Source organism: Notamacropus eugenii, chromosome 1 (genome assembly GCF_028372415.1).
Source record: "Notamacropus eugenii isolate mMacEug1 chromosome 1, mMacEug1.pri_v2, whole genome shotgun sequence".
NCBI classification, from domain to species: domain Eukaryota; kingdom Metazoa; phylum Chordata; class Mammalia; order Diprotodontia; family Macropodidae; genus Notamacropus; species Notamacropus eugenii.
The window spans coordinates 117,293,055-117,320,435 of record NC_092872.1 but is presented as its reverse complement, the minus strand read 5'-3'; the positions used below and the strand labels follow the sequence as shown (position 1 = coordinate 117,320,435).

At 37.5% G+C, this 27,381-nt stretch overlaps 1 protein-coding gene across 2 annotated transcripts in view; it reads right to left on the bottom strand.

Moving 5' to 3' along the window:
• Positions 1–27,381, bottom strand: part of TEK (TEK receptor tyrosine kinase) — a 135,484-nt gene that overhangs the window by 92,662 nt on the left and 15,441 nt on the right. For both annotated transcript variants that reach the window (XM_072612487.1, XM_072612498.1), the window contains exon 2: positions 835–1,146. In XM_072612487.1, the coding sequence (XP_072468588.1) occupies positions 835–1,146 (312 nt within the window). The remainder of the gene's footprint in view (positions 1–834; positions 1,147–27,381) is intronic.

The window sequence follows — 27,381 nt, the reverse complement described above, 5'->3', positions numbered from 1 at the left end:
ACTATGCTAACCAATTTATAATGGAGGTAGGTGCTATTATTATCCTCGTTTTATGAATGAGGAAATTGAGACAAATAGAAGTTAAGTGACCTTCTCAGGGTCACATACCTCATGTCTGAGACTGGATTTGAATTCAGGTTTTCATGATTCCAGGCCCCCATGCTCTATCCCCTGCTCCATGTGGCTGGCCCTAGTAAACCACACTGGAAATCGTGATAAAATTAGGCTATCTTGTGAAATTTCCATTTTCCCCCCAAACGGTTCTATGACCCCAAAGGGACACAAAAGAGTTTATTTAGGAAGTATGCTTTCATTTTAGGTTTTGACAATCAGGGGATAGTCAGAGGAAGTTCTGACTTATTTTGAAGACAAAAATCTTCCAGTGTGTATGTGTTTCTCCTGTTTTCTTCACCTCTTGATTATTAACACCATCGTAGTAGCCCATGGGAAGCAACTAATCTCCAGAAGCAAAGAATCAGTCCTGTGTAGTGAATTTAAACATTCCTGAAATGAACAACTCTAACATTAATTGATTTTGTTGATTTTCCCTGAAAACATTCAACTTTGAATACACTTCTTTTTAGAAAGAAGTCAATTCAGATAATACCAAGCAGCTTGATGTACCCAAAAGAATAATAGATGTCCCAAAAGTCTTAGCACAATTTTAAGCTATTACATCTTTCTATATATGCTGTGTACAGAAAACAAGCAAAAATATAGCCACTTATCTCAAATTCATGCCCAATTGATGATTTTCCTTTCCAAAACAGTTACTATATGAATGCATGCAGTTCTACTTGGATCTGATTTATCTATCACTTGAAATCACATTACCTTGCTGCCTCATCTTCATTGTTCGTATCCTTATGGACTCTCCTCGGACTTTCCCTTCACAGTAGTATGCACCATTGATCTTGCTCGCTTTTTCCCTCTTCCAAACAACTTTTTTAGCCCATTCTCTAGATTCATCTTGAGTAACTTCCAGGGGCTCCTGGTGCTGGTTCATCAAGGCTTCAAAATCTCTTCCTATAGTGATGAGCTCATGAGGACGCCAGCCTGTGGCTATACAGGTGAGAGATGTTTCACCATCAGAGACGAGGGGCAAGGAATTGATCAGGATAAGATCCATTGCAGCTTCTACTTTACCTACAGAGGAAAAAAGAGGGGACATGAAAGGAAGTAGTATTTGAAGCATAACTATCAAATATTTAGGGTTCACTTTTTAATGGTATTGATGGAGTCACCCGTATTTAAATATTATCTATAGCAGCAGTTGTTTTGATAATTTAGTATCAATAAGATAGAAATTATTGCCAGGTGAATAAATTACTCCTGCTGAGTAAATCAGCAGGATTAACTGAATGTCTACCTAGTCAATTAATAAATATTCTTTGGTTGAAATTATGAAGACAATGCACAGTCCAATCGCACCCAAAAAGTCTACACAATCTGTAAGTTACACAAGTTCACATGATATTAGCATTTATCTTCTACAGAATCCTCCCCTTGAAGACACTATTTTTTTTATTAACAGAGGAAATAGAAACTATTTCTTGTTTTATCCATCCCTTAAAAAGAGAAACCGTAGGGATAAGGGCAGCCTGGATTTACCGATGATTAGTCTTGTCCTCAGGGTATAATACTTAGGAGATCGAATCACAAGGTCAAAAATAGTATAACAGAATAGAATAGAATAATGTAATGTAATGTAACATAATGTAACTTAATATTACATGAAATAACAACATACAACAATATAATAAATATTAACAAGAGACAGATGTGTGAATACAAACTGATTAAGTACAACTGTACAATTAAGTACTTGCCTTTTAATCTCTTTCAATGGGTAAGGAAGATAGTTTAATAATAAAAATATTTACCTTTAAATCTGTTTTAAATTTTCTAGTTCATCATAAGGATATGGTGGGGAGCCAAGAAATAAGTGATAATGCTGTTTGCAAAATGTAACAGTTGTTGAACTCTTGAAGTTCAAAAAGTTTTATGAAAATGCTGTAAGTTTTCATACAAATCCACCAAACTTTCTGAAGCATATTTTAGGTTTCTATTGATGCTAGATTTGCTCCTGTAAAAGGTGATAATGTCATCATATTTACTATTTAGTGGGAAGAATGGCAGAGTCTCAATTGAAGTGTGATATAAGTTTACACTTTTCATGGTAGTCCACTAGACTGAACATGTAGTTGGCAGAGGTAGAAATGGAGTGTGTAGCACCAAAAGAGAGTTGGTATTATTTTTCATTCTACTACTCTGACCATACCCTGTTCAATGCTTTTTGCCGGCCAAAAAACCTATGTCTTCCAAATCTAAGGAGCATTGCAGGGAAAGGGGAAAATGGGAAAGAGAGGATACAAGAGGCAAGTTAGAGGGTCTCCAAAACAGGTTACACATGCTCAAAAGTGGCAGTGAAGAACAAAAGCTTCTGAAAAGAAAAACATATCACTACCTTCTTTCTATTTCTACCTTAAGTGCTGTCTCAGCTTAAAAGACACACTGCTCTTTCACCCTCATTCATCTATGGATTTGTTCTAAGAAAATATCTTTAAAAGGAAGGAAATACTGCATTTCTTTGAACTTAGGTGTGATCCAACTCTGGCAACAAAGTCAACTGAATCGTGTGCCCAAACTCTGGGAACTATCCTAAGTGCCTTGTATAGGAATGGATTTGTTTAATGATGTTAGTAACATAAAAGGGGGGGTCCTATTTAAAATAAGCTAATTATGAATATGCCCTCCACAATATTACTTTTCCAATGGCTCATTATGGCATGAAGGTGACCTTGGGCTCCTGGAGGCTTTGCCAGGGATGTATAAGCACTGTTAGATTCTACTAAAAGACCTCAAGCATGACCCCAGTGACAGATGGCAGTTAGTATCTGAGGGCCATTCTAGCTCATAGATTGAGGATTAACCTTGACAAGGTGATTAATCCTTTTGGTCATACACATATACATCCACATACATTTGTAGCATGTAAGTGGCTTCTAGGGGATAAGCAACAAACCAAGATTCTTCCGTGGGTTGATGCGAGGCTGAAAGGAGCTCCTCTAGCCAAAATATTCTAATAAAACATAGATTCATCACAGGATGATTCCCATCTCCTATCACAGGGAGACTCTGAAAATATGACTCTGGGGAATCCATTGCAGAATCTAGCTTCTACAAAGTTTCATCTCCTAAATTGGCCCAATTAACTTCAAGGAACAAATCAACTTGTCACGTTAGTGAATATCGTTCTACCAAAAACCGTGTAACAAAGCCTGAAATGGGACTCAGGCTGGGGCACTCCAATACTGGCATTCACGTAAAATCCTACATTTAATTTATTATCCAGTTTACTTCAGCGCCAAGGTTGGACAGAACCCACATTAGAAGAAAACAAGAAAAGTTTCAGCATATATAGATCAGGAATTTATATATGAATGCATATGAGTGGTGGCTAGTTTCATACTTTTTTAGTGAATCCAGTTCAATGTTGCTTAAACACACCTATAAAATACAAATCATTATTCTGAGTGACTAGGAGGATGACAGTTTAGTAAGCAGAAATACAAAAATTAGGAGGAGGCACAGGTTTCTGAGGAAATGATTTCAACTGTAGACATTTATTTAAGATACACTAGGACATCTAAGTGATGATGTTCTACAGACAATTGAAAATTATGAATGGAAATCCAAACTATCAATAGTCATATGAAAATGCTCTAGATCACTAATAATTGGAAGAATGCAAATTAAAACAACTCTGAGGTCTCACCTCCCATGAGTCAGAGTGATTAAGTTGACAAAAATACAGAAAATGGAAAAGTTTGGAAGGTTTTGGGGAAAACAGGACCTATAATGCACCCTTAGTGGAGCTGTGAACTGGTCAGTCCATTTTGGAAAATAATTTAGAACTATACCAGAAAGAGAATTAAATTTTGCATACCTTTTGACTCAGCAATACCACTATATCCCAAAGAGATTAAAGAAAGATGAAAAAGACCCATATGTACAAAAATAGTTGTAGCATAAATTATGCTATAAATAATTTTTTGTGGTAACAAAGAAATTGAAACTAAAGAGATGCCCACAAATGGGGAATGGCTAGACAAGATATGATATATGAATGTGATGGAATACTGCTGTGCTGTAAGAAAGGACGAAGGGGGTGGTTTCAGAGAAACCTGGGAAGACTTACATGAACTAAAACAGAGTGAAGTGAGCAAAGCCAGGAAAACAATTTATACAATAACAACAATTTTACAAGAACAATTAACTCAGAGTTAGAAACTGATCAACACAACAACCAAGCACAATTCCAAAGGATTCGTTATGAAATATACTACCCAACTCCAGAAGAAAAAATGATGGCCTTGGTGGTCAGATTGAGGATTTTTTTCTTTCTTTTTTTTTATTGGACATGATTGATGCAGGAATTCGTTCAACGTGACTACACACAATTGTAATGGGTCTTGTTTTTCTTGCCTTCTTAATTGACAGGGATGGTAGGAGAAGGAAGGAATTTGGAACTGGAAGTAAAATAAAATTGAATTTGGGGGAAAAAAGAAAATGATGAATATGACCTCAAGAGAGAGAAATCAAGGTTAGTAATAGCGTGTGAAAGTTGATCATAGAGGGGAAACCGCAGAATTTACAAGATTGCTGAGAAATAGAGTATATAGAAGGAAAAGAAGAGGGGTGAGGATAGAACTGTGAGGAATCTCTACATCTATGGAAAAGGAGATGAAAGAGAAAAGAGAGAGAATAAGAAGAGATGTAGAATCAGAATAGTGAAGTATCCTCTTCATGCCTACCTGTCCTGATGTAGGCCAAAAGAAGGAAGATTCCGTTTTAAGAAAGAAGAGGTGGTCAAGTGTGTCAAATGATGCAGAGTTTAATGAAGATGAGGGTTGGCAAAAGGTCACTAGATATGATGATGAGAATTTGGAAGTCAGTGTAGACCTGTGAGAGGGCAGTTTTACTAGAATGATGAGGGCATAAATCATATTGGAAGAGGTTGAGGAGTGAATGGGTGATGAGTAAGTGAATACAGAAGAAATTTGGTGTTGACCAACTTCTCCTACTACATACCAAGATAAGCTCCAAAATGGGCACATGAATAAAGCATAGCAAACATAAGCAAGTTTGAGGAGAAAAGAATAAATTACCTTTCACATTCAAAGACAGGGGAAAAGTTCATGACCCAACAAAGGGTAAAGAGAATTATGGAAGATAACTAAGTGGATCATTTTGATTATTTGAAATTTTAAAAGTTTTGCACAAACAAAACCCAATCAGAATAAAATTACAGGGAAAATAGGTAACTGAGAAAAAAATCTTCACATCAAATTTCTTTGATAGAAGTCTCATATCCATGTTATATAAAGAACTGATTTAATTGTATAAAAGCAAGATGTAGCACCCAGTAGATAAATGCTCAAAGGATATAACCAGGCAGTTTTCAAAGGAAGAAACCCAAACTATCAACTGATATATAAAAAGAAGTTCTAAAACATTAACAATAAGAGAATTGCAAATTATAACAGCTTTGAGGTTTTATGTCATACTCATCACATTGGTAAAGACAACAAAGAAAGAAAATGGTAATTGTCCTATGGAATTCTAATGCACCATTATTGGAACTATGAATTAGTCTAGCCATCCTTGGAATCTATTTGAAATTAAATCCCCTAAATCACTAAAGCTGTGCATACCCTTTGATCCAATAATATTTCTAAGCATATAACAAGAGATCAAAGATAGAGATGAAGGATCCATATATGAAAACATATTCAGAGCAGTACTTTTTCTTTTTGCAAAGAACTGAAAAGAAAGCAGGTTATTTGGGGGAAATTATTGAAAAAATTATATGTGAAATATAATGGAATATTATGGCATCACAAAAATGATTAAAGGGATGAAATCAAAGAAAACTGGAAGTAATGAACTGCAGCAGAACAATGCAAATGACCAATCCTAACTCTGGAAGATTGATGATGAAACATGTTGCCTATCTCCCCAACGGAGAGGTATCAGATTAGAGTTTCAGAATGTTTTGAGTACCTACACTTTGTTATATGGGAGAACTATTTTGGTAGGAGAGATGGGAGAGAAGAAGGAAATAAATGGTGGCAATATCAAGAAAAAGAAAGAAATTAATTCAATTAATCATTAAAAAGTATGGAAGAGAGCAGAAGGACACTCAAGAAGGATCACAGACATATGGGGCATTATTGGAACTACAGTGCTAAACTGTATACATTGAAACACAATAAACTTGAAAAAGCTTCATATAGTTCAAAAAATAATTGAAATATAAGCTAGTAGGCTTTTTATATGTAGCGGATATTCACAACTTCATAAGCAGACCTTTTTTCCTCTGCTTTGTATAAGGAAGTATTCATATTGTTTGTGTTTGTCAGGTTCATAATAACAAAAAGAAATTTAAAAAACAGAAATTGTGATAGCAGGGAGTTAGGTCATCAACATGTAGTAGAAGTATTGTCTACCTAGATCTCCTCCATGTAGGCTGGGCTGGGTTTATCATTTTCCTAAATGGTAAAGAAGCTATGTGCAAGACTTGATTAATTCAAGGAACTAAAGCAAAAGCCACTCACGTGGCTTCCTGGTTGTTTAAGGAGATCAAGGGTCCAATGCACTGAAGAGTCAGGGCTCCTCAATCCTAAGAACGTCCCACTTCCATAAGGTTTACCACCCCTTCCAATCCAAAAGAAGGGCTGACTCTTCCTGAACCAGTGCTATATCCTAACTGATTAGCAATTGCTAATCATGCCTCCTTTTATCCACTATTAAATGATCTATGAGTACCTTATTTCACTCCAATTTCAAACCTGAGATCTGATCTGAGTCATGTCTAGTTCATAACAGCTATACCAAAGTTGGTAAGAACAATAGTAGGACAGAATTTGGATAAAGAGGCTCTGAACCGAGGGTTGAAGTCATGGATAAATGGGAAAGTGTCTTGGAGACAGTACTTAGGGAGTGTGTTCCTCCTTCATTGCCAAAGAAGACCATGCCATGAGGGAAATAATAACATGACTTGCACTTGACTTTGTTTTGAGTGAGGGATGGCTGTACAGGTCACCAGCCTCAGTTCTCCTCCAGAGCCATCTGAATCCAGTGACCAGATATTCATGAGGATGACTGGAGATGACCCAGGATGAGGCAATTGAGTTAAATGACTTACCCAAAGTCACACAGTTAGTAAGTGTCAAGTGTCTGAGGTGAGATTTGAACTCAAGTCCTCCTGACTCAGACACTGGTGCTCTATCCACTGCACCACCTAGCTGCCCCACTTAGGGAGTGATGAAAAATGGGAGGAAAATGGTGTAGGTAAATCACATGAGCCTAATTGCTAAATAATGCTAACAGATCAATAATGTAGGAGCAGCAATGAAGATGGGAATAATATGACAACTGCATGAGGAGAACTAGTTATTGGTTTTCCATAGAAAAGGAATTATATTAGAAACAGTAAAAGAGTATTAGAAGGAGAAGACATAACATATGTTAAGGAGTTTGAGCTGGATGGAGATGAGAGAATAGAAGGAAATACTAGGAGGAAGCATTGACATTTACAGGGAAGAAGGAAGCAAGAGTTTGGGAGATAAACGTGTTAGACAATAACTTACATAGGAGTGATTGCCAATCTTCATCAGTGGAGGACTTTCCACACTGGGAAGGAGAGTGCTGCAGAATCTTGTTTTTAGGGGAATTTATAGAAACTAATGAGCCCCAAGATTCCAACTAGATTGTTGCTGTGCTCATAGCTATCTCCTATGTATGGTACTTAACAATACTCCCCACCCCCAGGTATATAGACTTGGAATTGGATACTAGCTTCCTTAAGAGACAATAATGGCAAGAGAAGCTTCTAATTAAAATGTCATGATATTTTCCAGGTGTAATTCCTCAATACTGGCAAAGAAAATTAATTCAAACTTTTTTAAAGTCAACTTTGGAGTGAGATCCAGAGCAGTCAAAACTCTTGTTATGAAAAGAAGCAACTGTTTCCTATGGATTCTGACATTAAAACTGATTAATTGCATGATACCACAAAGAGAATGTGCTAACACACATTTATCTGCTGAAAAATTCCCTAGTAAGCTAGTTTACTTTATATTTTCTATTTGTTCTGTCATTAATTCTACAAGAAGCCTAAATTGACCAACCTTTTCTAATTTTATAATACACTTTTATATAATTTCTCAAAGTTCTAAAGCTAATGATATAATCATAGCTTTAGAGCTGGAAGGGGCTTTCAAGATTATTTGGTCCACAAGGGTCAACAACACAGTCACTAACCAGCATTGTATCCTGCAACGCTCCCAGTGCAATTGGAATGAACATGTAAGTGGAAAATATTTAGCAAAACAAACAGAAATACAGTAGAATATAGATAATGCTAATTGGTAGTTTTCTAAGTCAACATGCATCCAGTAGGGATCCTTATGTACCATTTAGTGGTCTCTTTTCTAGTTGAGTTGGACATCACTCATCTAATTCAAATCCCTCATTTTATGGTTGAAGAAACTGAAAGCTAGAGAGGTTAAGTGACCTGCTCATCATCATATACTTGGGTTGTGAATCCACATCCTCTGAAAACAAATCTAACACTTTTCTCATTACACTGTACTGCTTCCCTGTTCAGCTAAAATTGTGTGCCTATCATTACTGGATGACAAAAGGGATAAGACCATGAGTAAATTCATTAATTAGTCATGTTTCATTAACTTTTACAAGTTCATCATTTGGTTTAACAAGTAAGATATCACTCCAGATTAAAGTCATCAGCATTTATAAGTAAATGGGATGTATGGAATTTAACACCTGTAAAATCCAAACATCTGTCCTTTTAGAGCAGGGATTCTAGCTCAGTCACAATTTTCTGTCTTATAGAGTACTGTCTTATAGAGTAAGAAATATTTGCAATCAAGGAAAGTGGTCTGTCAAATTGGTGAATAATTATCCTACATAATAGAAATATTAATAAAACCTTTGCTAATTTGCTAATTCTTAATTCTTTTGGAGGCCATTAGGTAATAATGAGTCATCAATCATGATACTGTGTTACTAAGTCATTCATTATTATAAACTTTATAACGTTGTTCTCGATTGGAAACTCAATTCCGTGTGGACGGTCTCGGGCAGGTAAAAGTGGGACTTCTAAATCTTAGAGTCTTACGAGGCCCTCCATGAACAGCGGGGATTCGAGAAGGTCAGACTGAGCTAGCTCGGCTAGCTCGGGTATTTCCGCCTCTCCCCGGGAGATACGTGATGGGTGGAGTCTCCCTGCCCTCGAGGTCGTCCCGGATCTGGGCACACTATTGTTACCTAACAGCACGGTATTGAGATGCAAACTATGCGGCTGAAGGTTAAGTAGGATTGAGGAAGCCTGAAAGCTCTCTTAGCACGTGAGGAGCCAAGAGGACAGTAGGCTCCGCTTTCTTCTTTCCTCTCTCCCCTCCCCCTCTCTCCCCGCTTGTACTTCTACTTCCAATCCCTTAAGATCTTAGCCTCCTTAGGAAATCTCCCCCTCTTCCTCCTAAGGAAGACCCCCTGCACTTGTAACCTAGACCCTGAAATAAAGCTCAACCCTTGTTCGACTCTGGAACGTCCTTTCTCTCATATGAGCATCAGGTTTTGGCCAACTGAAGACCTCGGAAGTGAGGTAAGAAGACTCGGGTAGCCCACACAGGCCTCTAGGCCTGGCAATTTAAATTTTCTTGTGATAAATATTTCTTAAATTTGACTTGTATTAAGTACTTACTGTGTATAAAATGCTATACTAGGCAGTAGGGGATATAGAAATCTTAGAAGGATCCCTTGCCTTATGGAATTTTCATTCTGGTAGAAAGATAAAACACAAATAACTAGAATATACAGCATCATACAATGAATATAATTAGAACATCACAGAATTTAGAGTTGGAAGTGCCTCAGAGATCATCTTGATCAATTCCCTCATTTTACAGATAAGAAAACTGAGGCTCAGAAAGAGTATGTGACTTTCCTGAAGTACACAGAGCTAGTAAACAGCTGAGCTAGAATTAAAACAAAATGCCACATGGGGAAAGAAGAGTGCTGATTCCCAACAGACAGTGATCAGGGAAGGCTTCATGGAGGAAATATGTTATATGAGTTGGGCTTTAAAGAATGCGAATGAAAACAAAGCAAATAAGAGTAGCAAAGACATTCTACATAAGCACTAATAATATTCAGGGGGCAGAACATAGCCCACTTTGGCAGGAACGTGAGTTTGCCTAAGAGAAAATTTCATTATGTGTAGGAAGGAGAGAGGGTTAGGTTTTGGAAGGCCTTAAAAGCCAAGCAAAGAACTTTGAATTTTAAACAGTAAGAAATCAATCAATCAATCAATAAACATTTATTAAGTGCCTACTATGTGCCAGGCACAGGCAAAAGGAAGTAACTGCCTTCAAGAAGATTATTATCTAGTAGGGGAAACAATATGCAAGCAAATATATGCAAAGCAAGCTATATGCAAGATACAAGAAAAGCCTTATAAATTAAGAGGGGGTAAAGAAAGGCCTCCTATATAAGTTGGAATTTCAATTGGGACTTAAAGGAAACTAGGGAAGTTAGTAATTAGAGCAGAGGAGGGAAAGTATTCCAGGAATGAGGGACAGTGGAGAAAATGCCTGGAGCTGAGAGGTGGAATATCTTGTTTGTGGATCAGTCAGGAGGTAGTGTCACTGGATCAAAGAAATGAGGTGAAAGAAGACTGGAAAGGTAGGAGAGGGCTAGCTTATGAAGGGCTTTGAATGCCAAACAGATCATTCTGTATTTGCTCCTGCAGATAATAGGGAGCCACAGTGTTTATTGAGAAGGGGGTTAATAAGTGATTATGCAAAGGAAATATTATCTTGATGGTGATGTGAAGAATGGATTGAAGGGAAGAAAGAAGGTGGGAAAACCTATCTATGCTATTTCAGCAATTCAGGTAATAAGACTATCAGGGTAGTGGAAATGGAAAAAGAGAAGATGGGACAGATGCCAAGAAATGTTGCAGGGATTGAATCAACAGGACTTGGTAACTGATTGGATGTGAAAGGGGAGTCCCAAGTAATAAAGGAGAATGTATAAATGGGAGTACCATGGAGAGAAAAGATTATCAAAAGGTAAATAGGTTTAGGAAGAAAGAAAATGAGCCCAGTTTAGGGCAGGTTGAGTTTAAAGTGCTAGTGGGATATCCAAGAGGAGAAGACTCAGGTTGAAGCTACTAGTTCTATCCACCTCTTCCCAAACTGAGGAAAATAAACAGAAACCCAACCTGGCTGTTCTTTCCCTAATTTCTTCTTGCCATGCCTATCTAGTATCAGACATTGTAATATACTCTGATCATTTCTTTTACCTGAACATTTCCTGTATCCTGAACTTTGCCAAGAGATGAGCATAAATTGAAAGCAGTTCAGAGAGAACCAAACTTCTGCTTAAATATAAGGAATGTTCCTACATGAGGGTTCTGAGTTTTTGTGATTGTACTCCTAACTTTTTATTTGATATAAACTCCAAAGAAGTAGAGCAGGGGACCATGTAGATTCTGAGAGATCTTTATATTGTCCCATGCTAAAAAAGGAAAAGTAAGTTTATTGTTGTAATAGGGTGTGGCTGATTAAATCTCCAGAGGTAAAGAGAGTAAGAAGGAGATGGGAATCACTTGCCAACTGTAATCTCTACAGCAATGCCCCCAACCACCACAGTTATCACTTGTAACCCTTTATGTCCTCTAGGCTGAGAGGCATACTCAACCACAGCTGTAGATGACCTGCAAACTTCTTCAGAGCAGCCCAAACCTGATTAAAATGTAATTAGGAAATATTAGCAAGATAAACAAAACTACTGTATAACATAATGTTAATTTGTGTTTTTTTTAAGTCAATATGTAGTCCACTGGGATCTGTTTCTATTTGCTATTGATACCACTGCTCTAGGTCATTGAAGAGGAGGTGGAACATCATAGAAATGCAGTGGGAGAGCAAGTTTGAAGGGTAAAAATTACCAGAGAGCTGGACTAGTTTCTCAGCGGGTGAAACTTTATTGTAGTAAAAGCAAATGGAACCAGGCAGTGTCAGGGGACTTTTTGATTGGGTGGAAGGGGAATGGGGATTTGCTTATATCAAAGCTGAAGGAGGAGTGACTTATGAAAATTTGCAATGACATAATTTTTGTGACATGCAAGCAAGAAAAAGACTTGCGCTTTTGCTTACTGGGTCTTCTGGGTGGTTATTGTGGAACAGCCATACTTTCACTCTTGGGAGTTCCTTCATTATCATATTCATAAGATGTTAATGGAGGCTTTGATTTTACGTAAGTTACTATCAGACAGTGAGAAGTCTCATTGCAGTTGGGAATGAGACTTGGGTCTTGGGAAAGTCCTTTGATCACAAGGTGGCTGATGATAGGGTTGGCTATGGAATGGTGAAGTTGCCTGCTCAGCATATAGGGGAAGCGATAGGGCCTCGTTGTCGGGGGCTACGACTCCACAATCACAAAATTTAAGGATTGATAGGGACCTCAGAGGCCATCTGGTTTCATTAGTTTCTGCTATACCAAAAAGGAATCTCCACTGCAACATTCCTAAAAAGTGGTTTTCCAGTCTCTCCTTGAAGACCCCCAGTGGGGGCAAAACTTACTACCTCTTGAGGCAACCCACTCCATTTTGGAGGAGTGCTAATAGAAGTTTGTTGTGTTATTTGCCTGTGATATCAAGCCTAAACTTGCCTTTTTGCAATTTCTACTTTTGCTCCTGGTTCTTCCTTTTGGGCCAAATAGGACAAATCTAAGCCCTCCTCCACATGATAGCTTTTCAAATACTAAAAACACTGATATCAAATCGGTCCTGGATCTTCTCCAAGTTAAAGATGCCAAAGTCCATCAGTCAGTCCTTATAAGACATGTACTTGAAAGCCCTTTACCATCCCAGTTACCTTCCTCTAGATATCTTATTAATGGACAGTTTATTGATGCCCTTCCTAATCTGTCGTTCCCAGAAATGAACATAAAACTTCAGATGTCCTCTGACCATACAAGTGGACTGTTAACTTCTAGTTCCTGGCAGCTATGCTCTTGATGGAGCCAAAAATCCCATTTACATTGTTTTTCATTATTATATCACACTGTTAACTCAAATTGGGCTTTCAGTCTGCTAAAACTCTACTTTTTTTTGACAAACTTCTATGTAATCATGCCTTCCTCATCTTAAATTTAAGAAATTGATTTTTTGAACCCATTTATAAGACTTCCCATTTATCTCTCTGAATTTTATTAAATTCAGCTTAAAATGTTACATCCTGTCAAAATTTTCTTTTGGATCCTGTCATCTAATGTTAGCTACTGGTTCCAGCTGTATGTCAAATGCAAATTTGATAAACACGTAATATATGTTTTTATCCAAGTCATTAATAACAATGTTAAATAGTCCAGGACCAGATACATATCCCTGGGGCACTCCACTGGAGAACTTCTGCCAAGGTCACACCAATTCATTAATGATTTGATCAGTTTCAAATCCATCTGATGACATCAACATCTATCTGAAATCTCTCCTTTCCACTAAAAATAGTATGAGATACTACAGCATTCCCCTCACCTACCAGTTTAGTAACCTGTTTAAAAGAAAAAAATTAAGTTAGTTGTGCATGACCTGCCCTTGATGAAGCCATGTTGGTTCCTTGAAATTCCCACTTCCTTTCCTAGATGTTCAATAATTATCTCTTTAAAAATTTATTCTAAAAACTTCCCAGGAATCAAAGTCAGGCTCACAAGTCTATAGTTTGAAGACTCTATTTCTGTCCTCTCCCCACCCCTTTTTTTAAACTCAAGACTTTTAACCATCTCATACAATACATCTCCCCATCTTCCATGACCTTTCAATTATTTAGTAGCTCAGCTCTCATCTGCTAGGTCTCTCAGGACCCAAGAATGTAGTTCACCTGAACTAAGACAAATAAGTGTTCTCTAACTATCTCTTTGCTTATCTTTAGTTTCAGTCTATTAGGTTTTTTTCTGATTTCTAGTGCATAATGTGAAGTTGAGAAGAGAGATCAGAGCTATATAAATTTGGGTCATCTATATAGAAGTGGTGACCATAGTAGTAAATGAAAATGTCAAGGGAAAGAGCATCAAGAGATAAGAGAGAGGACTAACATCTCCATTAAGGGTTTGGTAAGAGAATGATGAGACTGCCAAGATAGTATGGAAAGAGTGGTTAGACAAGTATGAGATGAATAGGAGAATATGTGTATCTGAAGCCAAAGAACAGAAATATCGAATGAGAATAGTAATGTATCAGATACTGCAAGAAGTCAAAGAATATGGGGAGAAGGGGAGAATGACTGTATTTGACAATTAAGAAATCATTGTGAATTTTGAAATAAGTTTCTCTAGAGTGATAAGGGCTGAAGTCAGATTGCAAAAAAGACTGGACAGAGTAAGTGGTAAAGAAATTGAGACCTTGGGCAGAAACAGATTTAAAAACTTTTAAGTAGTGAAGAGAAGGAAAGAAAATAGCCAGTGGCCAGGTGAATTGGATGGAAAGCTGGACATGAAGCAAGAAGGACCTGAGTTCTAAACTCACTCCTGAGGTTATAGTGTTAATGAGGTCTCTGTAAGGTTGAATTGGGAAGTGAGAGTGGAAATTACATCTTCATTTTTATTAATTTCACATTAATACTCACAGGTATGTAACTCTGAGCAAAGGACAATGTCTCTGAACCTTATATCCTCAACTATAAAATGAGGGCATTGGAAAAATGACCTGGAAGGTCACTTCTAAATCTTTAGTCCTATAGAAGCTTTCTTTCTTTCTTTTTTTTAAAGAGTTGAGAAAACTGGAATATATTTACAGGAATCTGGGAGTCAATGGAGGAAGACAGATTGGAAGATATGTGATTTAGGAGCTGTAACTGCTAGAATAAGAGGAAATAGTGTCAAGGGCACATATATGAAAGGATTACTGTTAGAGTTTATAATATTAAGGAGAAGAAATATTCCATACAAAAAAGGGTAACCCTTCAATGATGTTTTGAGGAATGAAAGAAAGGAACTGAAAGAACTAACAGAGGATGACATTAATCTCAGTGAAATAAGAGGCTGGTATTTGCTGCTAGTATGTGTTTGAAGGGGCAAGAGTACATTAGGGCTGCTGGGACTTCAGGAGAAAGGAATAGTTTTGGCACAGTTGTTGTGGGAGCAAGACAAAAAATTAATAAGAGTGGATTAGAAGAAATATCAGGCAACACCAAGGGACCAATTGAATTCATGCATCATAAATTCGTATTGAAGCAAGTATAGCATTTTGTTGATATGGGACCTACTTAAATATGTAATTAATATCATTTGGACCTGTAATTTCATTATTGCAACGAGCTCCAAATGTGAACTATCCCTTTTCTGGTATAGATTGGCATCTCCTGTGTAATTTATTTCTTGGAATAGGAGTTCTAAAGAGGTCTGTGAATAGATTTCAGGGCATCCATGGAGTTGGATGGGCAAAAAAAATACATCTTCATTTTCACTAACCTCTAACTAAAATTTAACATTCCTTTCAAAGTGTTAAAATATTATTTTGAGAAGAGAGGTCTATGATCCTAGAAAAAAAAATGTTTAACCATCCCTGTCTTAGAGAATTCCTGGAGGGTATGAGAACTTAACTTGCCCCTGATTTACATATCTGAATGTCAGAGGCAAGTCGAATGCAGGTTTCCCTAACTGTAAGCCCAGACTTTTTGTCACTCTTCCTCTCAACATATCTATTGCTATACTATAATAAGTATATGAAAATATTTTACAGACTATACCACAGTATTCCGACTTGAATCTATTTCCTATTTTCTCATGTACAAATCCAGTAAAGTTACAGGTATTCAAAACCTGATTTGTTCACATCTTTAATTACTTAATCCAGTGTTTCCCAATCTGTGTACAAACCTTTCATAGAGGTGGTGGTATTGGTAGAGGGAATGGGGATGGGAAAGTGTCAAATGTATTGTAATGGGCTTGTGAATCCATATGCATACCAAATATTATCTCATGCCTATACATCTTACTCTTTTACAAATATATGCATATATTGTTGTGATAGATAAAATGTAAATTCATTTAAAAGTATATTTGAATTAATATTTATTTTCTCATTCAATGCAAACTTGTAATAGAATTATTATGTGCAGTTCTGTGAAATTTTTTTATATTAAAGGGGGATCTTCAACCTTGAAAAAGTTGAGAACCACTAGTCTGAACCTTGACCAAGGAGAGGATGGAGCTTAAATGACTATGAGGAGATGAGAACAAGCAGCTATGTTTGATGTACAAAAGTACAGTGTTTGATTAAGTTTCTCCATTAACACTTTAGATCAATGTATCACAATTTATTCAAGGAAGCTATGTTTGACCATTCTACATTCGCAAAGACTTTAATTTTTCAAGGCATTAATGTGGATATCTTTCAAATGATGCTGCTAAAATGCTGTGTTTTCAAATAGTGACTGATATCAGCTCCACTAAAATCTTTCTCCATTGCCTCATTAAGACTTTGCTAAAAGAGTACAAGGTCTGGTAGATCCTATGGATCAACCTTGAGTATGGGACAGTACTGAGTATCCATCTCTGTCCTCTATATCAAACTTCCTGCTGATCCTACGATATGGCAGGCCCCCACACTAATACAATCTTTGGGACTAAGGAGGTAATACGGTCCTGCTGGACTCTTCTCTGCTCAGATCATGTATGGAAGGTCATATTTAGTTCTGGATGCCACATTTGAGGAAGGAAGTTCACAAGTTGGAGAACATACTAGAAACTTTGGAAGGTTTTCCTAGTGAGGTTTCAGCTGAATTCATTTGACTGAATTCTCAGTGTCTCTCCAAAGAAGAGGTAGGATGCTTTGTAGTAAAATACATAAATGATTCATGTTCAAAACTAAGAAAGCTGCCAACGTTTTTGTGATAGCTGCAAATTTTTGAATAGATAATAATGCTGGAAAGTATCTCAAAACAGAAGATCTTGATTTCAAATTATTCTCCCCTGGGAGATGTGTCAGGCTAATTTCCCAAGGTGGCTTCCCATCTCTACTTTTCAGCCAAACCAAGGTCATTATCTGTCCTTTGGAGGGAGTGGTATCCTCTCCCTGTCTTCCAAAGCCAGGAATCTTCCACTCAGGACAGATACTATGCACTCTATTCAGCTTCTAGTGTAAGCTGCTGGAAAGCTTTTTTTTTTTTCCAGGGATCAGGTGTAGCCTTCAAAGAAGGAGACTTTTCCACACAGGTTGCTGTGTGAACTCACTTATGAACAAATCTCTGATGTGTACTGGAAAAATATATTATGAATCACAAGATCCTAACAGACATTATCTAGTCCAAAGTTTCTTAACCTGTGGTCTGTGAACTTACTTTTTTTTTCTTAAAATATTTTGATAATTGTATGTGTTCATCCTTCGTTGCCAAAGAAGACCATGCCATCAGAGAAATAGCGACATGACTTGCACTTGACTTTGTTTTGAGTGAGGGAGGACTGTGCAGTTCACCAGCCTCATTTCTCCTCCAGAGCCATCTGAATCCAGTGACCAGATATTCATCAGGCTGACTGGAGATGACCCAGGATGAGGCAATTGGGTTTAAGTGACTTGCCCAAGGTCACACAGCTAGTGAGTGTCAAGTGTCTGAGGTGAGATTTGAACTCAGGTCCTCCTGATTCCTGCACTGGTGCTCTATCCACTGCACCACCTGGTTGCCCCGGGAATATATTGTAGAATATGGAATAAGGTGCAGATCTAAGCCAAATTTCTGTCAGACTACTTTGCAATTTCCCTAGCAGTTTTTGTCAAATACATTTTCTCCTAAGAAATGTGTTTTCCAGTTCATCAAGGAGTATATTTCTGAATTCCATTGTTTCTGATCCTTCCTTAATGGAGAAATACCTTCAAAAATATAAAATATTCAAAGTAATAGAATAGCAACTAGAGAACGAAAGAATCCATTCTCAAAAAGAAATAGAACTCACTGAAAAGGAGCTGCCAAAGGGAGGGAGAAAAACTCATTTTCCTGAATTCACAGAATTCCATCAAATTTTTAAAGAACAATTAGTACCAATATTAAACAAATTATTCTCAAAACTGAGAAAGAAAACACCTTATCAGACTCCTTTTATGAGAAAAATAGTCCTAATAACTAGACCAGTAAAGGATAAAGCCAAGGACTATAGATCAATATCATTAATGAATATCTTGAATAAATTCAATTACAGGTGCTTGTTGAAGAAATAAAGACAACTTAAAATAGTAGGACTATTCAGTGATCATGGGTATGACATGCCTATATAATAGAAATGATAGTGTGATACAATAAAAATAATAGACATAATTTAATAAAATTATAAAGCTACCAAATTTACCTTATTAATTTTCATTTTTAATGCTATAGTAATCAAATTATCAAAGAGATGCTTTATCTAACTAAATAAAACAAAATTCATTTGGAGAAAGATCTAGAATATCAAGGATAATAATGAAAAAAGTAGTAATTCAGATCTCAGGTTATAGAAGAAAAGTCATTGAAACCATCTGGTGATGGTTTAATGATGATGATATGATAAGATGATGATGATGATGATTATAACTTACATTTATATGTACTTTCAGACTTGCAGAGTGCTTTATAAATGTTATCTTATTTGATCCTCTTGACAACCCTAGGAGACATGTGCTGTTATCTGTTTTACAGATTAAGAGACTGAGGCAGATGGAAGCTAAATGACTTTCCCAGGGTCACACAGCTTGTAAGTGACTGAAATCAAATTGACCTTGGGTGTTGTTTATTATTATATAGAAATATGATTGGTTACCTTTGAAACATGATGTATTTTAAGTATTTTAAAACATGGTTTTGAAAAAGGATTAATAAATTTCATCAGACTACCAAAGGAACTGTGACACACAAAAAGTTGAGGAATCTCTGTTCTAATCTATCTCATTCACTTTCCAGGTGAAGAAACTAAGACCCAAGAAGTTAGTCACACAACAGTAACTGATAAAGCTCAAAGTTAAATCCACATCTGCTGACTCCAAGGACACATTCCACTGCAGTATGCTGCCTCGGTTAGTGTGTGGTAATTTCTAAATTGTGGTGTTTGGGGGAGCTATCAGGAAATCCATGCACATATGTGTCACACTGGGGAAAATACAGCAGCTTAGCACAGTTTTCTTCCTAAACTATTCTTCTAGTCTCTTCTAGCTAGCATTTTTATGGTGCTTTAAGTTTTATAAAATGCTTTACAAATATTATCTCATTTGATCCTCACAAACCTTGAGTGAGGTAGATGATAATTGTTATCCCTATTTTCCATGTAAGTAAACTGAGGCAGACTGATATTTAATGACTTACCCAAAGTGACAGTAAGTATTTGAGATAGGATTAGAAATCAGGTCTTCCTTAACTCCACCTATCTGCCTCCTATCCTGTTTATCTTCCTCAAGATAGCTTCAACCTCTATTATTGCTTCAATCCTCTCCTAGAGGAAACAGGCATGTTTATATTCTTTTTCTTTTGGGACTCAAGAGAAGCTGTTTCACTTTGGGGATTGTTTGGAGTAGGGCTGGAGGAATTAGCTTGTAATTCTTAGACAACTCCTCTGGGCTACTTGCCTTTTGAGAAAGTAGAAGTATATGTATGTATGTATGTATATATGTATGTATATAAAAGGAGAATGTATAGAATATAGCCTATCCAGGTGATTTGAAAGGATAATGGGGAAGTCCCTCTTTTTCACTCTGTATGTGTGTATGTGTGTGTGTGTGTGTGTGTGTGTGTGTCTGTGTCTGTGTCTGTGTGATTTCAAGTGCAGGATGAAGTTATCCTATGAAGGATAACTCTACCAATGCAGATCACAGCTATTCTCTGACTTAGAGTCTTAGAGAGTGACTTTTCTGGCATCACACAGCCAGGGCGTCATTTGTGCACATCTTTATATTCCAAAGTCAGTTCTCTATCTACCTCACTATGCTCCATCTTCTCTCATTAAGCCATACCCAACAACCTCTGTGTATGTAAATATACTTATTATATGTACGCACAATTTGTATAAATTTGCACTATAGATTTATGTAAAAACCTGTAATTTCTTGAAATTTCCCACCGGCATATCATTTTGGGGGGTTGACTTCTCCCATGAGCAGTTGTTTAGAGAGCAAATCCCTCCTAGGAGGGGCAAGACTTTAATGTGAATAGGCTCAGAGGGCTTAGAAGGAGGGAATACAAGCAAATGGAGATATGGGGCATCAAAAGCAAATGCCAATTATTTGACAATTTGGCCCCAAACTGGTCCTATCAAGTAATTCTGCCTGAATTGTACCTGTAGTAGGGTAGTGAAAAATATTAACATAACGTCATGCCAGAGGATAAGAAACTTTAAATGTGGACCACATCTATATAATTCCAAATAAATGGACTGCTTTTCATTCCTGTCATCACCTTTTGCCTAGCAACCAACAGTTATTAAATAATTTAATTAAATAATGGTTCCTGCTACACTCTTGGACCACTAGTCCAAAAAAAAATGACAGTGCCTTTCCTCAAGGAACTTACATTCTATGGGAGAAATGACCATGGGGAGATTTTCCCATTTGGGGAATGAGGCTAGGCTGGACCTATAGGACATGATCCATCTGCTAAAGCTGATCAGCAATTTAGCTATAATTTATAGATTTCTAGAGTTGCCTGAAAGCACTGAGAAACTTAGTGACTTGCCCTGAGGTTTACAGCCAAAAGTATCCGAGGTGGTAACCCATTCCTGACTCCAAGCCTGCTCTCTGGCCACTATGGCACCAGTGCCTGCTAACTTTCATGGCTCCCTCAAATTTCCCTGTAGTTCTCTAAAACATTTCCCTTTCCCACCACTATTTGATAATTCATATATACATTAATTGTTTGGTCTTCCTAATGTCAGTTTCCACCCTCTCCCCATCCTATACAAACTGTGAGATATTAATAGTTTTAATGGGCAATTGATCTAAGGTTTAACAATCTCTTAGCCCTTGTCTATTGAATGAGGTCTCAACCCTATAGCTACTTGGATATGGGGAATTGCTTGACTACTCTAATGACTATTTCCTCTAATGGAGGAAATGAAGGGAAAAGAAAGGAAAAGAAAAGAAAGGAAATGAAAGGGATTTTAAAATGATTTGATGATAATAAAACTGGGGGGGGAGGGGTTGTTATGTCATCTTGGAGCTCATTGCTTTCTCAAAATATTGAGAAGAGAATGGTTTTGTGTTTAACTGTCTGCCTACACTTCCTTATGGCAAAAACCAACACAAGCCAGGAAACAGACTAACTGTGAATGCCTGAAGGTTCCCTGTGTTTCCTTACAAAATCCTTTGATTCTTGCTGGGGCTCCTTGCAGGGCTGACCTTGTCAGGAAATGAATTTGCTGCATATGCAAGTAAGAGATTTTTAGAAAAGAAGATTCCCAACCAGCAAACAGAAGTTGGGAAGAAGGCTTCATAGATAAGCAGATGCTCCAGCTGAGGCAACAAGGTCTGTTTATTTAGCCTACTGTACAGCTTGCTTAGTTTGCATCCATGGAGCACTATTATCTAGGCGGGCTAACTCAGTTGCTTACAGCATGGTGCTAATGAGGCTGATATGAGTGTTTAATGGACACTAAAATTTGGTCCTTTTGGAGTCCAACTAGCCCAATGCAGTCTTCTACAGTATCTTTGACGGGCTATGTTCATTAACTGATATATTCAACAAGTATTTATTAAGTACTTGCTATGTGCCTGATACCATACTAGGTACTAGGGGTAGAAAGATAATGGCAAACCAGTCACTTACCTCAAGCAGTTTTACATATAATTAAATTAAACAAATTACACACAGATAGGGAAATAAAAAATATATTCAAAGTTAAAAGAAAGTAACCAGGGTAGGCATCTTGTAACAAGTGACATTGAGCTGAGCCCTGAAACAAGTTACAGTTTCCACAGAGCTGATCTGAGAAGGGAGAACATTCCAGCCACTGGGAACAGTTTATACTAAGGTACAGAGACAAGGGATGTAAATCATGTATTGAGAAAAAGTAGGACAGTTTGGATGAATTGTAGACTGCATAAATAACAATGTGCAATCAGCCAGGAAAGATAGGCTACAGCTAGATTGTGAAGAGCTTTAAAAGTGCAACAGAGGCATTTGCATTTAAGCAATATAGGAACCACTGGGGCTTTTGACCAGGGGAGTGACATAGGCAAACCTGTTACATAGGAATATTATTTTGGAAGCTGTGTGAAAGATGCATTGGAGAAAGGAGAAACATGAGGTAGAAAGGCCAATTGGGAGGCTATTGAAATAGTCCAGGTAAGAAGTGATGGAGCCTAGGGTGGTGGCCATGAGAGTAGAAAGAAGGGGATGCATGCGAGAAACATTGCACAGCCCAATTAGACAAGATGCAATAACTGATTTGATACTGGGGTGGGGAGGAAGCTGAATGGTGGGGCTGAAGAAAGAATCCTGGATAAAATGAATGATATGAATTTGGGTAACCCTCTATAAATCTAATCAGTTGTCAAATCTTTTCATTTCTATCATCACAATATCTTTTTCATATATCCTCTTCTCTTCAAATAGCCACTACCATAGGTCAGGACTTCATCACCACTCACCTATACGTTAATAGCTTCCTATATGATCTCTCTGCCTCACATCTCTACCTGATCCAATCTATCTTCCACATAGCCATCAAAGTGATTTTCCTAAAGTGTCACCTTCCTACTCACTTAACTCTAGTATCTCCTTGTTACTTCCAGGATCAAACAGAAATTCTTCTATGTGACTTCCATGCTTGTTACAATGGGACCCTTCTTACCTTTCCAGTTTTCTTAAACTCTGTTTCCCTCCATGCACTCTGGTCTAGTCATACTGTCCTATGTGCTGTTTTTCACACCCTAGGCTCTATCTCTCATCTCCCTATCTTGACACTGTCTGTCTTCAAGTCTAGAATGTCTTTCCTCTTCACCTCTCTCTTAGAATCCCTGGTTTCTTCAAGACTCAGCTCAAGCACTGTCATCTACAAGAATCTTTTCTTGATCTCTTCTGTACTCATCTGCCATTGTCTTCCTTCCTAAAACTGCCTAGGTGATGCAGTGCAGAGAGTGTTGAACTTGATTTCAGGAAGACCTGAGTTTAAATGCTACATCACATACTACAGCTATATGACTCTGGACAAATCACTTAACCTCTACTTGCCTCAGTTTCTTCATCTCTAAAAGAAGAACTATAATAACTCCCAGGGTTGTTATGAGTATCAAATGAGATAATATTTGATTTGCATCACCTTGTAATTATTCTATGTAGTGTACCACTCCTCCTCATACTTAAATTCTCTCTTTCTCCTTTACTCTCTCTCTCACTGCAAACACAAAAGGGGGCTTCATATATATTCTGTGTATTGTTACATGTATACAGATTGTCTCCATTTTAGGAATGTAAGCTCCTGGAGGGCAGGATTTATTCTACTCTGGTCTCTTTATCCCCAAAGTTTAGCCCAGTGCCTAGCACAGTTTGTTGTTATTGTTCAGTCTTTTGTCAGTCTTGTCTGACTCTCCATGACCCCATTTGGAGGTTTTCTTGGCAAAGATATTGGAGAGGCTTGCCATTTCCTTCTCCAGTTCATTTTACCAATGAGGAAACTGACGCAAACAGACTTAAGTGACTTGCCCAGGGTCACACAGTTGGAAAGTGCCTAAGGCTGGATTTGAACTCAGGAAGAAGTCTTCCTGACTCCAGGTCCATCGCGCTATTCACTGTACCACCTAGCTGCTTGGCACATAGTAGACACTTAATAAATAATTGTTGATTGATTGATTGATCCAGATCCATAAAAAGCTTTGACCTTGATGGAACCCAGGTGACAATCCAATTCCTATGAATTCTTGTCACTTTCATGTTATTTCTTGTAGTTTATTTCTTCTCCAGAGTTATTCAAGCATTTCTATGATGTGCATAAGGTCAGACCAAATTTAAGCAGATATGAAAACTTCACTTTAGAATTCCTTTCCTTTTCACTTCCATGCTTTTAAGGAACCAGCTTTAAAATTCCTCAGTGGTATTGAAAGACAGAAATTTGGATTCAAATTCAGTTTCTAAGCCTATTTGTGTTACTGAGGAAATCACTCAAATTTATTGGTATCATACATTATTATTTGCAGTCACATTGAAATTTATAGTTTTGACATTACTATCTCATTTGGTCCTCAAAACAAATTTGTGAGGTAAAATAATGGATATTGCTTGAGATGAGATGAGAACGATGAGGTTTAGATAGGTGAAATGACTTGCTTTAAGTTAGTGACAAACCAAGAAATCAAACTCAGGTCTTCCTTAAAACTTCTAGTTCATGCTCTTTTCATTAGGCTACTAAGAAGTACTCTGGAGAATCTGAGTACTCCAGAATCTATTACCAAGTCAATGTCCATTCTATTTACCTGTAATAGTGAGAAATGCTTCTATGATCCCCATAGCTACTATTTCAAATTCTTATTTCATTCATGGATAGCAATAGATATCAAAATGTGTCATGCTAAAAAGGGCCAAGTCTAGTTTACTGTAGCACAGACCTTGCAGAGAACAGGCAGAGGCCTCTCAGTTAATCATGATGCATTGTGAGGATGATTCTGAAGGAAAAGGAAAGGTAGGAGGCAAGAAAGTCTTTGCAAAAATTTATCTTTTAAGATATGAATTTTAAACTTTTCCCACTAATAAGAGTGATTTTTGAAGTGTTTCACCTTAAGAAGTTAGCAGAGAAAATTTTCTTCTCAAGAAATTTGTTTTCTAACTCTAATTTCTATTGTGAATTTAGTAGGAGCTTAATAAATGCTTGCTCCTTTTCCCCTACCTCCAACCTATCTTAGTAAGGAAAAATGTTTTGTTCCAAGAGTTATTTTAACCTAGAACAGTGACTAGGGCAGCTACGTGGCACAGTAGAATACAGTACTGGGGCTGGAGTCACGCTCGTCTTCCTAAGTTCAAATCTAGCCTCATACACTTAGTAGCTGTGCGAACCTGGGCAAGTCACTTAAGCCTGTTTGTCTCAGTTTTCTTATCTGTAAAATGAGCTGGAGATGGAAATGGCAAACTACTCCATGCCTCCTTCATATTGCCTCCTTAATCTGGCTGAGTCACTGAAGAATCCTGGTTCCAGAGTGCTCTGAGATTCAGTATGATGGAGAGAAAAGAACGAGACGTGAACTCTTGAGCTGCTTCTGCCAATCAGCTAACTGTGTGATACGGCAAGCCAGGGCCTCATTTTCTTCCCCTATAAAATGAAAATTTCACTTTAGAGGACTTCTAAAGTCACTTCTGCTTCTAGCAGTTTTTCCCTCTATGACAGTGATTCCATTCACCTCATTCTGCAAGTCTTTATTAACTACCTACTTACTATGTGCCAGTCACCGTGCTAGGTCCTGAGGATACTGAAAGAAAAATGGAAAAGATCCTGTTCTCTAGGAGTTTCATTGCTACAGGGAGAAATGGTGTATGTCAATAAGCAAATACAAAATAATAATAAATATTATTTATATAATCTTTTAAGATGTGAAAAACATTTTCTGTGTTATCTCATTTTATCTTGACAACAACTCTGTGAGGTGGGTGCTGTTATTATCCCCATTTCATAGATGAGAAAACGAAGGCTGAGAGACATCAAGCAGTCACATAGCTAGCCCAGCATTCCTTTCCCATTGCCACCTTCCTGCCTTTAAGACAGAAAATAAATGCAACGTAATTTCACTAGGGGTGGTGGATTTAACTGTTGTGGAAATCAGGGAATACCTCTTGTAGAAGGTGATGCTTACACTGATCCTTAAAGGGCTTGAGGATCTCAAGAGGCAAAGGTGTATAGAGAGAGGATTATTTACCTGGAGCTCTAGCAGGAGGTGGTTTGTAGGAGGGGAGACAGGCCTGTGGAGAAATGCAGTCTGTAGGTAATTGCTTTGCTAATCTAAAAAGGAAATTAATGATATAATTCAAGGTGACTCTGTGCATTTGGCAGCAACTTAGTGATTATCTTTTGTTCAATTTCCAGAGACAGCTGGGAGAGCTCATGTGTTACTTTAAAACACATTTGCTGATAGTTTATGTATTCCAGAATTCCTCAGCAGTTAGGGTTGTAATATGTCCAAGCAGGTTAAGAATATTCCAGCAGGCGCCTCTCATCATTGATGAGGATGTGGCTGAGCTCATGCAGCTGCTATATTTTTCTGGCTCCAGCTACATATCTCTTGGCAGATGGTGTGTCTGAGTGTCATTGCTGACTCTGGGTGTGAGGAGGATAAGGCGAAGGGTTTCCGTTGCTGGAAGGTCAGATAGTATTAAGCAACTCCACAGACTGACTAAAAGCCATGAATTTGTGGGATTAACCATTTACAAGTTTAAAAACTCAGTGAAGTCAATCAGGAGTTCAACAGCCTGAGTCCAAATCTCAGACTAACTACCTATGTCTCTATCACAACCTCTGTGGACTATAGTTCCATAAATTGAGAGTTCTAAAGGACCTTAAAGACTATCCAATACAACCTCCTTAGTTTCCAGATGAAAAAACTAAGGCCCAGGAAAGTTAATTGGCTTGCCTAAGGTCCCACAATTCATAAGTAACAGACAGAATTTGAACCTAGCCCTTCTGAGTACAAAGATTCTTTCCTCTTCCTTATCTGTATAATGAAGAAGATGGACTAAAAGATATCTAAGATTCCCTTTTGCTCTAGTCTAAACCTATGGTTTTATGAAAGGAATCTACAAATGGATAATTCTTAGTCTCTTCAAAAGGCTTGTGCTTTAAAGACTCTCTAAACAGAATGAAATCAAGAGAGGTTGAAGACAAACTTGTAAAACAATCAAGTTAATCCATTTAAGTTTTCCCATTTTATGAACTGAGATAGAGGCTTTGGCACTTAGCAAGGCCTACAGTGTCCTCATGCTGCCACCTGGCTGCCTAGTATGGCATTCCATTGACTGTACCAACCCACTCCTTCAAGGCTCTGAAATGCTATTGCTACCTGGCAATGGATGATCATGGGTTAATCAGGGAAATTAGCTAGAGACAAAATGACTTAGTGAAAATAGAATGCTGAGCCTGAAGTCATGAAGAGGAAGATTTGGGCTCAAATCTTCCCTCTGGCATTTCTTGATCTTGTGACACTAGACAAGTCATTTCATCACTATGTCACTCAGACAATTCCTTAGAACTTATCCACTACTGGTGGAGCAAGTACTCTACCTGATGGAATTACATGTCCTCCTTTTAGATTCTAGTAGCACATTACTTTCCAGGTAATTTCTTATCTCTGGC